At 37.1% G+C, this 19,605-nt stretch overlaps 1 protein-coding gene across 1 annotated transcript; it reads left to right on the top strand.

The window, feature by feature from the left end:
- The first annotated feature begins 544 nt into the window (after positions 1-544).
- On the top strand, positions 545-19,605 carry LOC137291407 (uncharacterized). Its single transcript, XM_067822742.1, has 5 exons — positions 545-651; positions 12,320-13,186; positions 14,401-15,038; positions 15,826-18,324; positions 19,106-19,605. Exons 1-5 carry the CDS (start codon positions 639-641, stop codon positions 19,124-19,126), a joined length of 4,038 nt encoding a protein of 1,345 aa, XP_067678843.1. The 5' UTR covers positions 545-638; the 3' UTR covers positions 19,127-19,605.

Raw genomic sequence — 19,605 nt, 5'->3', positions numbered from 1 at the left:
TACCTTGGTAGAAAATATTTAGTTGTTCAGTTTACCACTGTTGGTTGAGAGGTAAGTTTTTATGTGTTTTAAAATATTTGATGATATGCATTTTTTTGGTATTTTTACCTGTAAAATGGTATTTTGGATGATGATTAAAGGCCTCTTTGAGAAAAAACCAGAGATATTTTAATATTTAAAAAACCTACATATTTTAATGAAGTAATATACAAACATAATATAACAAACACCAAAAACGTTTTATTTCTATTACCCTGAGTCAGTGCTAACATCAGTTTTTCTTGATCAGTGACACTTTAATTAAGACAGGGTAGTCACCATGGGAGTTAACTTTGAATAGCAAACGTAAAATGTGTGACATGTGATAAATATTTTCCATATATGTTTTCAAATCAGACATTAATTCCAACAACAACAGTCCTCCTGCATTAAGAAACCATAGGAAAGCAAATGAGTTCACGCTGGTTTATGGAAAACAGTTGGGCAAATAGACATCGGCCATGTCCACATCCTCTGGCACTCAGAAACTAATACATCCGTTGCTCCAGTTAGCTCCCTTTTTAAAACATGGCGTAGCGCGAACACCTTTTGGCGAATTTTGTTTGCTGTTGTTAACGCGGTCACTAGCGAAATTCGTGATGAATAATCAAGGTGAGTAACACACAGCTGGTACTGCAACACGCACGATAACACCTTAGGCGTATAAATATGAAATTCCTACATTTTCAAGTGGTGATCGGGACAGCATACAATACACCCAGTACAATATTGAAAACTTGAGCGCCAGTACGTTGACCGAATCCTACATTTAGAAAGACAGGAAAGCCAACGAAACAAACTCCTCAATAACACGTTGTTCATTTGAAGAAGTATGCTGTTTCTGCTCTTGATGGAGCCTTGTCGTCCCCTAAATAATTTATTATGTTCATGGATTAATACAGAAAGACATACGGGCGACAGGACTTGTTAATACAAGTGGTCAACTCACCTGTTCTGTGTCGCAGTTCATTTTTATATTTAGGTCAGGGATGAGGCTAGAAACTATTGTGTATTGTTACCGATCATACAATAGTTGTTTTTTGCATACATGTTGAATTGAGAAATGATGATTACTGGCTATTGGTTAAATTTATGAAACAGAATTAATCATGATACTAAATAAGCAATACAAGATGTGTCCAGCTTGTTAACTGTCACTTATCTCAATTTTATATAAAAGCGGAAGGGAGTCATGGCTATATTAAATAGTTGTTTTCATGGAACTTAGCAAGTCATTTTTTGTGTGTAAACCCGATACACCCCCTGGAACCAGTGTCCTGCAGAGTGCAGTGATGGGGTGACTGTCTGCCTGTGTTTGCAGTGATCACGTGCTTGTATTGGTGGTGAATGTATGATGGATGTTGAAAATCTAGTCACCATTTGTGAAACACGAACAGTATGGTTGAAATATTAGCATTTCACGAATGCACAGGTCGTGGAGGCTATAAATAGAAAGTTTCAAGTTGCTAGGTTAAACATTAAGGAAGCAATTGTCGATATATAACAGCATTATGTTTGCATCCTGTTGACAACAAATACAAACAGCTGTGGGTTGTGAGACTGACATGTTTATTTTTACTCTGGTTATTAAGCAGCCTGAAAGAACACAGGAAATATATTAAATACAATTAAGTAGATAATGTATGTACATATTTAGACCACTCAGTAAATATATAGAATTCATCTGATCAAATATATATCTGATCAAATATATTTGAACTATATCACAAGGTATAATGGTACATAACATCGATACAAATATGCAGCAACCATAAAAACTATAGGTGCCTTCAGGAAATGTTATAATTAATACATACATGATGTACATTTAGGTATTACATACCAGGTTGGTGGTACCCAAGCTGATAGAACCAGATATCCTTCTGAGTGACCACAGATCTGCATGGCAAATGATAATGTATGCAAAGAGTATATATACAAGTGATACACTTTAAAGTGAGGTTTAAGAGTACAACTGCATCCGCCACACAAATCAAACACAGAACCACGGATAATATACCACATATGAATCAATTAACCACACGTCTCAAACATACATGCATACACACATTCAAACATATGCATTCATGCAGTCAAACGAACTAGTGATTACTTTTATAAGATGCCTGAGATTTAGTTAATAGTTAACTGAATAACCTTGCATTTAATCTTTAAACATTGCTATAACACAGTGATCTGATAGCTTATCTATTACACATATTAATAGGATATGTTACATTACAGGTATATCAAGTCTGAATTACGTGCTACCGTAAGTCTTATTTCTGATTCTAATAAACAAGAAATTATCCATGTATACAGTATTTTATACAATATGGACCAACCTTAAATCATCACACGACGGTAGTTATGTGTTGCTCTCAACGAAACAAGACAGCATCTGAGTTTAAAATCTGAACTTTGTGTTAAACAGTGGCCAGCTTGGCCTATCAGCGAACAATAGAAATGACTTGAGCGCTGTGGCAAAGAGTGTTGAAAGCATGCAGTGTGACAATTAGTGGAGATGAGACTGAGTGTTAATAAGGCCTACTATGCAGAGCTATGGACTAAGAGTAAAATGAAGTGTGAAACATTGGTAAGATTCTTATAAGTATCCATTGTTATCAAATGGAAACAGTGCCATGATTGATACTTAAGAAGAACTATATACAAATATATATATATACATATGAGTCTGCCACAGATATTCGGCAGAACATATCTTTTCACGTAGACAAATACTTTTTTTTTACCTAATGGTTTCATTTTAGAGCCTTTCTATGAGCCGATATTATTAATGATACACTTTTCCAAATATATGTGATGTCTTTGCCCTACTGAATTCATAATATTCATTTTATCTATCTAAATGTTAATTTGAAGTGATCAGGGTCCAAGGCCTGTACACCCACTGTGCATGCTTGCAGTGGTCGTGTTTTTTCTTGCAGTGATTGGTATCGTACAGTCTTTTCAAACATGTGCATGGAGCATGTAGAAGTGACTGAAATACATTGTTTGGATCTAAGTTTTATTGGTATAGAATCAGAAATTAAAGTCCCAGCTATTGTGCAAGAAAGGAGATGGCACAGCACAAGCTAATGAAAAAATGACTTTCTTGGCACTTGTGCACATGCTTCACGAACACCTGGCTGTTCCTTTCGCTGCACTCCTCCAGTCTAAGTAAACTTAGTCTCAGTGTGTTTCGTTACACTCCACCACTGAGTCTAAAAAAACCTAGCAGAAGGTCGCATCAGGTAACCTTTGAGCGACCAATGACAGTCCAATCAAACTCAAGACGTTAAAATAGATTTAACCAATCAGACAACGGCTACTATTTAGAGATCGGTGGGACTTTCAAAATATTCAGCTCACTCACACAGATCTCTAAAAAAAAAAATCTGCATATAACACAGTTATTTGACCTGCGGCATATATGCTTTGGGGTTTCTGTTGACATGGTTACCATTAGCTAATATTTCCGCAAGATGACATCCTTGAATATTGCCAGAAACACCATTTTCAGCGACTGTTTACTCACCGTTGTCATGGTTGTATGTACGCTGTGTGCATCACCTGGAAGTGAGCATATGCTAAATAGCATTCGGAATCGTTCGGGTACCAGCTTTTTCGAGATAAAAAGTTCAAAAGGTATGTGCGAATGTCCACTTTCGCGATTAGGTAAGCTGTGTTCTGATTGGTCAGTCTCAAAGGTTACCTGACGAGACCTCCCATAAGGTTTTGTTAGACTCAGTGGTGGAGTGTAACGAAAAGTACTGAGGATAAGTTTACTTAGACTGGCACTCCTCCCTCGTAACAAACAGTGAACTCTGTGAATATTTTAATGATAGATTGTTAAACAACTTTTTTAGTTATAGGACAAAAATTCTTCAAAATACTCACACAGTTGCTATGATTGTTTGATTACAATCGGCGTTTCATTAAGTATTCTATGTGTAACAGTTTCCAAGTTAGATTGTAATTCATCATCCTCTTTTGAGCCAAACAGACTTTAGTTGTCATTAATAGAGTCAAACGATGCATAGCCTAACAATAGCTTAGAAACGTTTCTTAGAAGTGATAGAACTAAGAGTGTCATCTCAAACGCGCTTGCCTGTGACATGGTGTTAGTGGTGGACGAAATGCAAGTCGCCTACAGCAGAGTCTGGCTGCCTTTAAACGTCGACAGCCGGTGCTCCTGGATATCCTTACATTGTTAACATTGAAGTGTTCTGTTGAAAGACCTGATGCGTTAAAGGTCACATGCAACCAAAAAATCAATTATAATTAAAACATAGTTATCCCTTATTCATGACATATAACGTACATTGCTTCTTGTTAAAAAACAAATAAACAAAATTATAAGCGTACAATTGCGGTTCAAAAGTGCAATATTTTGTACTTGGGTTTACTTCCCTCGAAATGAAGCCCTCAGGAGACCGAACCCAGTCATACCGGGTAGGGTGCACTCAAGTGTAACGACCGCTTCCGATTGGCTGGTTGATTTGCTGATGCGCTGAGGGCTCATTATGTGTACAGAAAGATGATCTGTTTGATGGGCATTTTAGAAATATGGCGAGTCACAAGAAGGTAAGATTCTTTATGGATAACAACTTCATTTATTGTACTTGATGCATTGTTTCAGTATGGATTCATATACCGTTGTCAAACAAAATCATATACTCTAGAAGAAGTAGTTATCCATATAGAACGTATGTAGAGATGTTGGGTTTTGTAAATGGATGTTCTCTGAAATTTATGTTCGATCCAATCAAAAATCATCTCAGTAGAGATGGTGAACTACTGCGTGGCTTGAAACTCTCATTCATCCAAGTACAAAGTTTGCACCAGTTTCAGTCAGATCCAGTCATCCAAGAAAAAATGGATGTAGTTTGTTTGCAACCTACAGACATAAAAAACATGTCATGTGTACAAGTATCACACCTGGCTTATTACATAATGTGGCAGAGACAGGACTCGGGTGCACGAGTCATAAATCAATTTATTTTGTTTGTGGCGTCTAGCCTGATAGGTGTTTAGTTCAAATTGCATGTCGTCAATGGATGAAGCTGTGTATTGCATATTGCCATGAGCAGACAAGCAGGCAGGCATATAGGTGTCATTAAACCAGACATTGAGCTCTCTCTGTGGTAGAGGCTGCTTACCACAATCAGCAAGCCTTTTTTATGTAACGAATAGATTATTTACTTGTTTGTGTACACAACCAAGAGTAGACTACTGCTCATACTCCGGGCATGCATACTGTTTCAAGCTCTGTGAAGCTATTAACTGCGCATGTGTTACAGGCGCAGTGCAGCACAGCTGTTGAAACCACTTTTCCCCCCAGCGCTGGGGGAAATTTGGTGAATAGTTTGAACTCAGATTTCGGAGGCTTTTTATCATCGCGTTTTTTTTTCTACTTTATTGTTTGAATTGGCATTTTTGATGATTTGTTTCGGTAAGTGCATACTGAAAGGTATCAGAATCTGCAAAGTTGTGTTTAACATTGCGTGTGACCTTTAAGGAATCAGTTAATCGGTTAAATCATGTACCTATCATCTAAGACTGCTGACTAGTTTGAAATCATGAAATCTCTGCCACAGTCTACAAGCAGCACCCTGACTCACAAAAGCGAATAGCAACCTATCGTTCAGTTTGACCAGGCCTATTGTCTTGCACTTTCTCATAGTCCCTCAACGACATTATTTTCCCTACATCCTAGCCTCCCTGTGATGCTAAAGTCCTAAATGAAGCGAGTCTAGATTTCCCCAGGCTCACAATCCATGGTCTCCCTGGGGTTCCTTTTCAATTTATTAGTTTGTTGGTTGCCATCAAAATTTTATTCATCTATTAAGAGACTAAGCATTAGTTTAGGTCTGACACCTTTCAACCAGTGTCAACAAATGGATTTCCATGTTGACATTTTGAATAAAATGTGTGCCATTTTAAACAGAATGCATCGGAATTTAAAGAACTAAATGTGTTTTTCCATACTCTTAAGAAGGTTTTTACAAGGTCCAGTTGTATTTGTTTGGACCAAAAACAAAGATTTTACGACTTTTAAGAATTGTTGTTACGAATAGCTTAGCCCTTCATTAATGATGCTAGCAGACTTAAGGGTGAATTTAGCCTTAAGTTACTGTGGGGGTTATGTATCCTAGAAGTTGAAGCGTTCGCTTTTCTCGCTGAACACCCGGGTTCGATTTCCCATATGGGTACAAGGTGTGAAGCCCATTTCTGGTGTCTGCTGACAGGAAATTGCTGGAATATCGCTATGGGCGACGTAAAACTAAATTCACAACACCTGTATTGATGATATTGAAATAGTAAAAATAGTGCAAAAAGTACGAATTGTTCTCTTTACACGTCTCACACGGTACACAGATTAATTGTGTGTATTAATTGTATTGCCTTTGTTTTTTTTTAAATGTTATGGTCATTGTCTCTCTTTTCAATCTGTGTGATTGACAACTGCAGAAAAAGTCATTCATAGAAGGATGCTCGGTCTGAAAATGACTGAAAATATACTTTGTTACATCGAAAAACCTAGTTATTTCATATTTTTGATACAATTTAAGAAAAAGTGCACAGAAATTTCTGATCACTGCATATTCCAAATTTCCGATCACTAGATTATGTGCTCACTGTACTCCCGTGATCACTTCACTGAATATCAGGTTACCATTTTGTGCAATAACTTCTTCAGTTTTGACCTGAATGACTTCCTCTTTTCACAGTGGGTACTGCTGGTGATACCTATTAGCCCTGTTTGTCATTCATAGGAAAAATGGAAATATATTTGAAACAAAATCAGTATTTATCTACATGAAAAGATATGTTCTGGCGATAATCGACGATTGCTTTCTTCATGTTTAACCTAACAGCTTGAAACTTTCTTTGTAACACCATCAGAACCTGTGCATTCGTGAAATGTTAATATTTAAACGATATTGTTTCTGGTTTGCAAATAGTGACTATCTTTTTAACACTGATCTTAGATTCGCCACCAAAACATGCACGCGATCACTGCAAATGCAGGCGGACAGTCACCCCATCACTGCACCTCTGCAGGACAGTGGTTCCATAGGTGGATAGGTTGCAAAGCTTTACATTTAGATAGTATTTGAGGACTTGCCCAAACTATTTAGCAGAAATCGTGTGTAAGCATGTGCTACACCCCTGTTTTCTCACAACTAACTGTAACTGTCAGTTTCAGATATAAATTCACAGGACTTATAGAAAAAAATTTAAAACGCATTTCAGACTTAAAATTTCTTATTGGCACTGAAATTATTAATGAACATAAAATTTTATAAACAGCTTACAAGTGTGCAAAACTGCTGGTTTTGTCTGTGTGTCTGACGTTATTCATGAACTCTGCCATTTCAGAATTTCTTATGTCAGTCATGAAATGATATAATTTATATCATATAGTATCCTCAGATAATTGATTGTGTGACTACTCGAGTGTGTTTTTACAGAAGATTGATAAGGATCTAAGTAATTTCTTTTCTCTCCTGGAGTTTGTTCCTGTTAGTTTTATTGAGCGACGTTAAGGGCAGATAAAATAAAATACTTCTACCACCGATATTGTGATGATGCGGAAAAGAAAGGAAATATCCACACAAACAAAAGATTTTGGGGTGAACTGAAGTAAGATAGTCCTCCTACAGTATTTTTGCAGTTTTGCTTCCGTTTCTATTGAAATACACTGAAAATATGATCAACTTCCTTCCTGAATACTGTCAGTGGTCTTTCACTCAACTTATGCAATTCAAATAATGAATTCATAACTTGGTGATCATGAAAAGATTTGAAATGAGGTGTTGCAACTTGAAAGCTGAGTGAATAATCTGTGTTTTAGGAAGGGTATAGTGTCAAAAGATATTATTGGGTTTGTTCTATGCATGTATTTCTCATCTGTCACAAGGAATTGCATTCAGCAAAGTATGAATAATCGTTTTATTAATCAATAAACACAAATCCTGCAGATTGATCTGCAGATATTACCGTACAATATTTAAAAAATCGTACATTAAAAAAATCATATGATCATATGTTAGAAAAATTAAGCTTAGGCCATAATATTTTTGAGAGAAGAAACCAGATTTAAATGGGTTTAATAGATCATGAAGAAATTGAAAATGTGACTGAACAGAAGTATAGTATCAGGGATCAAAATTAAGTTTGTTTCAAGTGTGCCTCAAAGGCACTGTTATGATAATTTAATTGTGCCATTTCATTTTCATAAATTAATGGTCTATTAAACTGAACATCAAAACATTACATGACTTGAAGTTAATGTAAAAGTTGTAATTGTATTGTAACATTCACTAATAAATCATGAGTAACAATAAAAATGCTAGGTATATATTTTGTTCATTTTCTGACCTCAGTCTTAGAAAAGAGATTGATGAGAAGCTATCCGATCTGTACACTTTATCATTGGTCATTGTTCATAATGTCACATTAAATCATGCAAGATAATAATGGTGAAAACATACTTTAGTGCATTTTCGCAAAGAAATCAAGTGTGCCAAAAGGGCAAGCAGGTAGGAATTTAACCGTGACATTTCAATCTTTGCCGTACTAATAATTTTGATCCCTGTATAGTCATTGGTGAAATACACTTTTTTCATCTCCTGTTATAATTTTGCTGTAATATTGCTAAAAGAGACAAGTGGTTTAAACCTTATTCTCTCCTTGTTTTTACAGAGTAGCTCTTTCAGTTTTGACTTCTTCTTGTCATTATTGTCTCTGCAGCTATAGTAAACAACCCCTGAGAGTAATTGTGAACATCTAACAATAGACTAATGCTGGTTTATCTTCTTCTTATCTTATCAAAGGAACGGGTCTTTTATGTTCATGACATTCAATTCTCAAATATCATTGTTTTACCAGTGAAGCTAAGAAAGTTGCTAAATCCTTTAGATTAAATTAGAAGAAGGATCAGTTCCAGGGGTGCATTTCATCCAGTCTAAGTAAACTTAGTCTAAAAAAACCTAGTAGAAGGTCGCGTCATGTAACCTTTGAGCGACAAATGGCTCATCAAACGCGAGACGGTCAAATAGATTTAACCAATCAGACAATGGCTACTATTTAGGAATCGGAGGGACGTTCAAACTATTCAAGTCACTGACACAGATCTCTCCACAAACAAAAATCATTATATATACGCTTTGGGGTTTCTGTTGACATGGTTACCATTAGCTAATATTTCCACAAAATAGCATCCTTGAATATTGCTAAAAACACTATTTCCAGCGACTGTTTACTCTTCGTTGTCATGGTTGTACGTATGCCATGTGCATCACCTGGCAGCGAGCGTATGCTAAGTAGCATTCGGAATCGTTCGGTTACAAACCTTTTCGAGATAAAAAGTTCAAAAGGTATGTGCGAATGTGCACTTTTACGATTTGGTAAGCTGTGTTCTGATTGGTCAGTCTCAAAGGTTACCAGAATTTGTTCGCAGCAACCCATGCTTGTAGTAAGAGGTTACGAGTGTGATCGGGTGGTCAGCTCAAGGACATGTTTTTTCATTTCATTCCAGTGGCATAAATCGATACTTTGATATCAGTCACTTTGTTGTCAGGTCCAGACTCCATTATTGTTCAGACTGATTCCATATAGCTGGTAATGTGCAGTGTTAAACTGCAAATAAAACTTACAGGGTATAGGAGTGGGGCAGATGCAGAAACAAACTGCACAAGTGGATATGTTGGGTAGACAAATGGTTAAAGCAGTTGTGAGTCACACCGAAAGAGTGGAATTCACATACTATTATGGGTACCATGTGTGTAGTCACTTTACTTGCCACTTTACTTTGCCACTTTACTTTGCCACTTTACTCGCTCGCTCACTCACCTGCTCAGCTACTTTAAAACTCCGTCACTCTGTAGTGTATAGTGTGTGAAACCACATACCAGCTACACTGAAAACCGTGTCTGAAGAGAATAACTTTATATTTTATGGAAAAACCCTCTTCAGTCTTTACACACAATGTTTTGGGGTCACGTGTGTAAACGATAAAAGATAGTATTAAATTGTTACCCGTAAAGAATCTTACTTTCTTGCCACTAAAAGACATCAGAATGACTTAAATTTCATTATTCATTGTTATACATTCTCGTAGAAATGCTTTGGAGTGAGTTCAGTTTTACACTGTTGTTTTTTTTCTAACAGTGTTCCCGCAATTTAATGGAAGGAGACACCAGAAATAGTCTTCACACACTGTGCTCACATCTGAAACCAACCTAGGTCTTCAGTGTAACAAGCGAACAGTTTCACCACTAGACTACCAACCACTCCTCAATGCTGTGCTACTGTCATGCAACTTACACAAACAGTACAAAAAGAAAACTTTAAAACACACCTTTAAGCATTTTTAAGCAGTTGCAGCCAAAATTGGACATTAAATATTGAAAAGCATGGGCAATTGGATGTATGCACTCAGCTATGAATAGTTGTCACATGTAAATAATCTTCATAAAAGATTTACATTATTGATACACACACGACAAACAAGAACTGGCAAGTGTCTATTTTTACATTCTGTGCGCATGCGCATACGAGTTGAAAAGTCTTTGGAAACCTTCGATTGGTAATATTTTAGTTTAATTAGTCTTATTTTACAATGTTACCATGAAATGTTATGATTTGATAATTGTTCATCTTAAAATATTACCATTAATGATTAACTGAAAAATGACTTAAAATATTTAATTACTAGTATTGGGTTGACTTCATTATTACTTGTTTCAAAATATTACAATATTGTATAGAACATGTGATGTGAAGTTTACCTTGTGAAATGTCTTACTTGGCCTGTTGTTTTACCTGGCTAGATAAATGGTAACTTTGCACTCTGTGCTGTCTGATAACATCGCTGACAGGTGTTCTTATAATAATCCTAGACTGACATTAAGGCATGTGATTAGTTCAGACACTTAAGAACATTATCAGTTGTGTACAGGTGCAAGTTCTGATTTATAGACTTGATCTTTTGTTCATAAAGAGTTAGAGTTCCTTATGATCTGCGTTCTCTTGCCTTCTTTGATGCTATAAAAACTGTTAAGTGATGATATTGAAAAGCCCTTTTTTAAACATAATAAAAGTTAATTTTGCAAATAGATGTTTAAGGATCTTCAGAAACAAAAAGACTTAAATGGCTATATTATACGTGAATTTCTCTCACAATGTTTATTTGTTTAATCTTAATAAGCACTGTATGACATAAGGATCTGACCGCCTGGGACGGGCTAGATTTCTGTCTTAATTTACTAGCCAGCCTGATGGTCTGGTAGAAATTATAGATAACACATTCCATATATCTGAGTAAATTCAACAGTCGTATGATTTCTCTGAAAATGACTGAGGTGAATAGACTGTTAGTAAATACATGTCTCAGGTTCATTAAATTATTCATTGTAACTATACATTATGTGGCACCAGTGAGCACTGGTTGGTGGATGCTTGCTGCTTAAGAAATTAATTACTGTTGTTATCATGATAAAATAGCTCAGTGGTTAAAGCGCTCTCTTGTCACACTGTAGACCCTAGTTTGATTCCCATTTCTGGTTCTCCTGTAGTCAGTCTCAGATTCTTTGAACCATATTATTTCCGACTCCGTCCAGCCCTCTCTGCAATGCTAAACCCTAAATAAACAAGTTTTGACTTCTTCAGGTTCAGGTTCCACTCCTTTTCATTTCCAAGGGAGATATTTGTTTCTATCAAAGTTATATATGTTCAGAGACTAAGCATTAGTCTCATACTCCCATATGTGATCTAACAGGAATCTTTGCTAAAGGTGGTGGAAATCCAGGAAATCTAGGAAAAGTGGACAGCATATTTATTTTAGCAAATACTTCAGTGTAATTGCCTAACTGTGGTACTCTGTGTTATGATCTAATGTCTGTACTTCAAACACTTGAGACTTACATTGAGGTGTTTTGTAAGATAAATATGTTGTTCATTGGTCTGTCACAGCCCGTGGGTTGATGTACTCTCTATGTTTGTGACCAGTGAACTTATCTTACCTCACACACAGATGTTGTTTACTGATTGGCTTCAATTATTTTCAGTGTACCCATAACAGTTATTAGTGAGTAACTTGAGTACTCGCTGTGAATGCCAAACTGTGAGAATTCATGTGTTACTTCCTGTTAGTAATTCCTTATCTTGTTTAATTGAGTCACGTATAATGTATGGAAATTACTAATGTTTCGTGAATGCAAATCAGTGGAAGGGAGATAACTCAAAATTTGTTTTTCTTGTCGTCTGCTAGATTCTATGTCATCTGAAAATCTAGCGATGTCAACAAAAAGGTTTGCTTCTTGTTCAGACGAGGATATTGTGAGAAGAAATTTGGAGAATACAAGGATAGTCCCAGTTAATACGGAGAAGAGAAATAAAAATGCAGCTGCTCTATTGAGACAATACCTGCTTGAAAAACAAGAAGATACAAGATTTGAATCATTTGATCCGTACAGGTTGGCTGAAGTGTTGTCCCATTTCTATGTTAATGTGAGGATGCAAACAGGTGAACATTACAAGGTAAAGAGTCTTGAATCAGTGAGATATGGACTTAATCGATATTTGAAATCCCCACCACATCTGAAGAAATTCGACATCATCAAAGATACCGAATTCATTGATGCAAATGAGAGCTTCAAGACCATGACACGCGAAGCTAAAGCTGAGGGAAAAGATGAAGTTGAACATAAGAAAGAAATACATTCTTTGGATCTACAGATGCTTTTCAGCAGTATTCACATGGATTGCAAGACACCAAATGGACTAGCTAACAAAGTGCAGTTTGACATTCGTTTCTACTTTTTTAGGAAGGGTTTGCCACATATGGAGTCAATGACGAAAGACACTTTTGAGGTGGCTGTTGATCCCTCGAATGGAGTGCGTTTCATTAGGCAGCGAGTGGAAGAGCAAAGTAATGGCAGTGATGATGAGGAGCCATGTGGTTCTTGCATGCCTGAAATTCCAAATAGTGAATTGTGCCCCGTTTCGTCCTATTTGAAATACATTGAGAAACTGAATCCAGATTCAAATCGACTTTGGCAGTATCCCAAGGAGAATTTCACTGCTGAGGACAACGTCTGGTATACCAGGAAACCAGTTGGAAAGAACACCTTGTCAAGTAGGTATTCAGGTACTATGATATAAACATGAAAATTCATAAGATGTAAGATTAATTTGTGTTTTTATGTGTGAAGCGAAAATCTTTATTTTAACATCATTTTGCATTCAATGTAGTGAATAATTTCATATGTGTGAAGCAATTGTAAAATCTCTTTTTCAACTCAGTTTGCATTTAATGTTGCATACAATTATACATGTGAAAGAAATCAGTACTTTTATGTGTGAAGAGACCATAAAATGTCTATTTTGAGTCAATTTGCTTTCAATTTAGCAAACAAATGTGAAAAAAATCAGGGTTTTTAATGTGTGAAGTGACCGTAAAATCTATGTTTTAGGTCAGTTTTCTTTCAACTTAGCAAACAAATGTGAAAGAAATCAGGGTTTATATTGTGTGAAATGACCATAAAAATCTATGTTTTAAGTCAATTTGCTTTCAATTTAGCAAACAAATGTGAAAGAAATCAGGGTTTATATTGTGTGAAATGACCATAAAAATCTGTTTCACGTCAATTTGCTTTCAATTTAGCAAACAAATGTGAAAAAGTTCAGGGTTTTTAATGTGTGAAGTGACCATGAAATCTATGTTTTACGTCAATTTTCTTTCAATTTAGCAAACAAATGTGAAAGAAATCAGGGTTTATATTGTGTGAAATGACCATAAAAATCTATGTTTCATGTCAGTTTGCTTTCAATTTAGCAAACAAATGTGAAAGAATCAGGGTTTATATTGTGTGAAGTGACCATAAAATCTATGTTTTAAGTCAATTTTCTTTGAGAGTAGCATACAAATGTGAAAGAAATCAGGGTTTTTATGTGTGAAGCGAAAATCTTTATTTAAACGTCATTTTGCATTCAATGTGTGTATTATTTCTTGTGTGTGAAGCAATTATAAAATCTCTTTTTCAACTCAGTTTGCATAAAATTACAAATGTGAAAGAAATCAGTATTCTTATGTTTGAAGCGACCATAAAATGTCTATTTTGAGTCAATTTGCTTTCAATTTAGCAAACAAATGTGAAAGAAATTAGTGCTTTTAAAGTAAGAAGCGACCATAGAATCTGTGTTGTACGTCAATTTTCTTTCAATTTTCAAACTAATGTGAAAGAAATCAGGGTTTATAATGTGTGAGGCGACCATAAAATCTATGTTTTAAGTCTATTTTCTTTCAATGTAGCAATCAATTTTTAGGTTAAGTTGCATTTTCTTTTTCAGAGTTCATGTCAACCTTGAGTGCCAGTTGCTGTCTGTCCACTGTGTACACAAATCTCTGTGTACGAATCACAGGAGCTACTATCCTCACACGCTGCAAACACTCCTCGCAGATCATGAGCTTGAGCTTAGGTGTCCAGTCGCTTGCAAAATTCCAGCAAACATCCAATGAAGAGAAATTCACCCTCAACTCTGCTGTTGCTGAGAATCCTATTCCTGCCCCATCACTGACTCCTGTGAATCCTGCCTGGCCACAGACTCATGTCAATCCAGTCTTGTCACCAACTCCTGTGAATTCTGCCATGACACCAACTCCTGTCAATCCAGTCTTGTCACCGACTCCTGTCAATCCAGTCTTGTCACCGATTCCTGTCATTCCTGCCTGGCCACCGACTCCTGTGAATCCTGCCTTGTCACTGACTATTGTGAATCCTGCCTTGTCACCGACTCCTGTGAATCCTGCCTTGTCACTGACTATTGTGAATCCTGCCTTGTCACCGACTCCTGTGAATCCTGCCTTGTCACTGACTCCTGTGGATCCTGCCTTGTCACCGACTCCTGTGGATCCTGCCTTGTCACCGACTCCTGTGAATCCTGCATGGCCACCTTCATCATCAATGACCCATGTGTGGCCCAGTACTGTAAGCACCTGTGTAGAAAGTGCTGATATTCCTGTTCAACATTTCAGCAGAATCTACAAATCCCTGTTTTGTTTCAACATATATATCTTTAATGAAATTTATGACATTTCTTCAAGTAATACAAGTCATGGTTTTACAAAACCTCACCCTGTTGCATCGTTGTTGTTGTTATAGTACCAAAGTTTGGCCAGAATCTTTGAATCACTGTTTTGTTTTCATGTGCATGTGTTAGAAGTTGTCCACAGGTCACGAGGGCGACATGGGTCGATGTTCTGTGTATGTTTGTTTATGTTCCCTTACACCAAAACAAATATAGAGGATACATCAACCCATGGCCCCCAAGAGACCAGTAAACAATATATTTATCTTACCAAACACCTATGTTATTTTTGAACTTTTTGAAGTATGGGTAACTGATCATTTTAAGGAGTGCCAGAGTTAGGCAATTAGTCATCACTAGATTTTCAAATGACATGGAATCCAAAGACAACAAGAAAAACAAATTTGGAGTTGTGTCCTTTTCATCGATTTGCAGTCGCAAAACATCAGCAATTTCTGTACCTCCTACGTGACTCAGTTATTGAAAAATAACAATTACTAAGTGTATACATGTATTTCTTGACATTTTAAACTTTCTTTTGAACTGAGGTGCAGTGGAAGTGTATTTTTATACTAATGTAGTAAGTATAACTGAATTGAATTGAATAACTGTGTTTGTCCAATATAGTGCATTAATGTGTCAGTCCCAGTAATTCTGTTAAAAAAACTTTCATAAATTTATTTTCAGGACTTGGCTTGTAGAACTTCTGTCACCATGGCTGATGAATTGGGAAAAATTGTTCGGCCACAAAGTCCGACAAGGACCTGCAGCATCAATCCGGGTGACAAGAGTCACATTGGACTCATTTTGAGTGAATCAAGAGTCACAGAAAAGTCATGTGAGAGACTCCTTAGTGTCAGGGCTAATGAAATTGTGTGTGCACTGTCCTCCAAAACTATATACCTGTCCAACTCAGGACAAGTCATATCGAACATTGATCTGCCGTACTACTGGTGTAACTTCTGTACCTTCAAGACGGAGGAAAAGCATCAGCTGTTGAATCACCTTATGGAACATCGCTTCTCCTGCCAGTATTGTGTGTTCCAGACCTTCTCTCGTGTCGATGTTGTTCGACATACTGTGCAGGAACACTCTGAGTTCGACGGCAGTGACCTCAAGGTCTGTGTTCTACTGCCTGACCTCTTGAAATATGGTCTCAACCAAAGCAATGACACGTCAAAAAAAACTCCAAAAGAGAAATCAAAATCAAACTCAGAATCTGAACTTGAAACTAAATCTCCAGATCCAAAAAGGAAGAGGATAGAGTCAGAGGGTGAAGATGTGGCAAAGAAGAATAAAAGTGAAGTTCCTGCAAGGAGAAGTCGCCGTACACGTGGGAGACCACCTAAATACGTTTCCACTCCCCAAACTAAACCTGAACCTGAACATACTGTTCAAACTGGAAGTGAAGAAGAGAACAAAGTGACAGGGAGAATGACACGGTCTTCACCGTCAGTTAAAAAAGATCGAATGCCAGGTGTGTGCTTTGAGTGCAGTGTTTGTAAATTTAGGACTTTTAAGAAGGCAATCTTGGGAAAACACACAGAACTTGATCATGATATAGCACGGCCCAGGTTTGCCTTAAAGATTGTTTCCCTGTCACAAGCTCAAGAAATTGATGCAAGTGATGAAAAGAATAAAGCTATTTTGAAGGACACAGTTCCATCATCCTCTAAAGTGAACAGACAAACTGAAAAGAAAAAAGAAAAAAGTGCACCTTTGCCAGAGCCTGAACCCAGTAAGAAAGATACAGAGGATGAAGAAGAAGAGGAGGTTAACGACGCGGTTGTTGAAATGGACTATGCTGAGGAAGATGATGAAGATGAAAATGACGATGATTTAGAAGCCAATAAGGACCATGAGCCTGACCTGAAGCCCATAACAGTTGTAAACAACCCTGTGCCAAGCAATCTTACAGACACTGTAGTAGTTGTTAATTCAAGCACCTATACATGCTTGTTATGTTCAGCAATACATGACTCCACCTTTTCAAATGTAAAGAACCATTACTTAGATGGTCACCCTGGGGGAACATTGGTTATGGGGGAAGTTAAGGAAGGCAGTAGTCTTGTGCAGTGGGTCTACTTCTGTGGTGACAGCAATTGTAATTTTAACACCACTAATCCAGTTTCCTGGTTGATGCATTCTCGGATATGCCAAAGAGAAGCTTATGAGACCCCAAATCTAAGTAACAGTCTACATGCAAGTGTGAAAAACACGAAGAATGCTCTGAAGGAGAACATGATGCTGAGCAATGAAGGTCAGCCTTGTCCAGAGGATTCAGGAAAGTCTTTGAATGTTTCTGCTCCTCATGGTTATGGTTCTGCAGAGCATATCAAAACCGAACCAGAATCACCTTCCATTGTCTACATTTATGACTCTTCCCCAACTTGTGGCAAGGAGAATGAAATGTTTCAAGACCAACAGCAACCCATACAATCCACTGTTCAGGGATCCACAATTACAGATTCTGTGTCATCCTCATCTTCAGCTCAAGCTGTGTCGACATCTGTGCCAGTTGCTGTTGTACCAGTTAAAGATCCTGAGTCCCAAAATGCAGCAGAAAACAACACACCGAAGAGGATTGACAGTCAAGTTGCATCTTCTGCAGTCAGTTCAACTAGCACAGATAAGTCCAACAACAACACCAGGTCCTCAGCAACCAATAGCAGCAGCCCTTCTGCAGTCCACACCAGTAATACTTCAGTTGACAGGAACAACAGTAGCCCCAAGGCACTGTATGAAAGGGAGCAAGCAACACGCACAAGGTCCCCCAAACCTCCCAGTCTTTCATCAGGCAAGACTTCAGGTTCTTCCTCACAAAAAAAGTCTCCCCAAACATCTGGAGACACAGACATTCAGTTTGATGTTGAAAAGAAAGGACATTACAAGTGTGCACATTGTCGGTTTTTGGCCACAAAGGTCCTTGAGGTTCGAGTTCACATGTTGGAAAGACACAAAATGAACCCACTGTATGGTCTAGATATGCTTGCAGAGGAGTGCAAGGTGCCCCGCTTTATGCTTTTCTGTCCTAAGGACCAATGCACATTTTGTACAAAAGACAAAGACTTCTTTCTAAAGCATTTGGATACATGTGCAAGTGTTGACAATGGCCAGAACTTCACTGATGAATACAAGAAGAGACTGGAGATCACAAGAAACTTTGCTTTATCTACGCTGAAGAAGGTCGATATATTTTTCAATCTATTTTTATGTAAAATTTTAGGATATGTTAAGATTTGTTTTCTTAATGTGAATAGTGTTTTACTTAATTATTCTTTGTAGAAGGTACATCTGTGAGAGATTCTGGCTTAATTTAGATTTGACTTGATGTTGTTTAGAATTTGTCTTCATTGACCCATGCTTGTTGTTAGTGGCAACTAACAGGATCAGTTGCTCAGACTAGCTGACTTACATGTCATTTTATCAAAATGACATTGATCGATTTTCATGATGTTGATCTCAGGATTGTCTGGTCCAGACTCTGTTATATACAAATTACTGCCATATAGCTGGAATATTGCTGAGTGTGGCAGAAAACAACAACCAAACCAAAAGCGACCTTGATTGGTCAAATAATCAGACTTGGTGTCTGGTTCAAAGCATGTCATTGTACCTGCTGTTGTAGAGCTTGTAATACAGTGCATGAAATAAGCCAAAATTCCAACCACAAATCAGGCCTGGTGACTTCAAAATGTTGCCAGCCCAAAATAGATTTAATCAGACAATCTAAAGTAAATGACCCAGTCCATCTAAGCCAGCAATAATTAGGTTGGATGAGAATGCTTTGCTGCTTTGACTGGGGAGATACAAGAAGTGTATGCATGTTGGGAGCATACATGACAAATTAGGAAGGAAAAAAACATTGCACAAAGCTAACAATCTTAATTTTCATATCAGTCTTATGAGTGTTTTTCCTGTTGAATAGGTTTGATATTGTTATAACAATGTGCCTTTTTCATTTCAGCTCCAAATGCTAACACAGTGATGAGCAGAAGCAGCTGTGTTGCAAGTGTCTTCTGTTCTGGATTATGGAGTAGAACTGATGTCAGTCAGTATGAAACTGACCTGTATAATACCGTTTGTATATACAAAGCCTCTGTTAGGCTACAGTATCTTGATGCTTTCATGCATCAGAGGTTTATATTATTTTTTAACGCCAACAATTTTGATAACTATTGAACTTTAGTTTGTCCACAACACATCATCATCCAGGTTAGAATTAATCTCCACAGTAAGAGTCACCCGACTAGCAAGTGAATTCTCAAGGATCCCTATTAGATCATGCAAGACCATGGCCTGATAAAAATGTTCATCATAGTAGCAGCTTAGTGATGAAACCCTTATCTTCATTCAAATTTTGGTCTAGTGAAATATTTTTAGGGCTTGTAACTTTCAGGCATAGCTAGTCCAAGTGGCTTGTACAATTTAGGAACTATGTTGCACTCTGATCAATAAACATAATCA

This window comes from Haliotis asinina, chromosome 7, assembly GCF_037392515.1.
Source record: "Haliotis asinina isolate JCU_RB_2024 chromosome 7, JCU_Hal_asi_v2, whole genome shotgun sequence".
In the NCBI taxonomy this organism is placed as follows: Eukaryota; Metazoa; Mollusca; class Gastropoda; order Lepetellida; family Haliotidae; genus Haliotis; species Haliotis asinina.
Note: the sequence above shows the minus strand (reverse complement) of the source record. Positions and strands in the feature narration are given on the sequence as shown.

Coding starts and splice junctions, on each gene's coding strand:
- LOC137291407 (XM_067822742.1), top strand. Junction 13,187..14,400: donor TGGAAAGAACACCTTGTCAA/GTAGGTATTCAG, acceptor TTTCTTTTTCAG/AGTTCATGTCAACCTTGAGT. Junction 18,325..19,105: donor CTTTATCTACGCTGAAGAAG/GTCGATATATTT, acceptor TTTTCATTTCAG/CTCCAAATGCTAACACAGTG.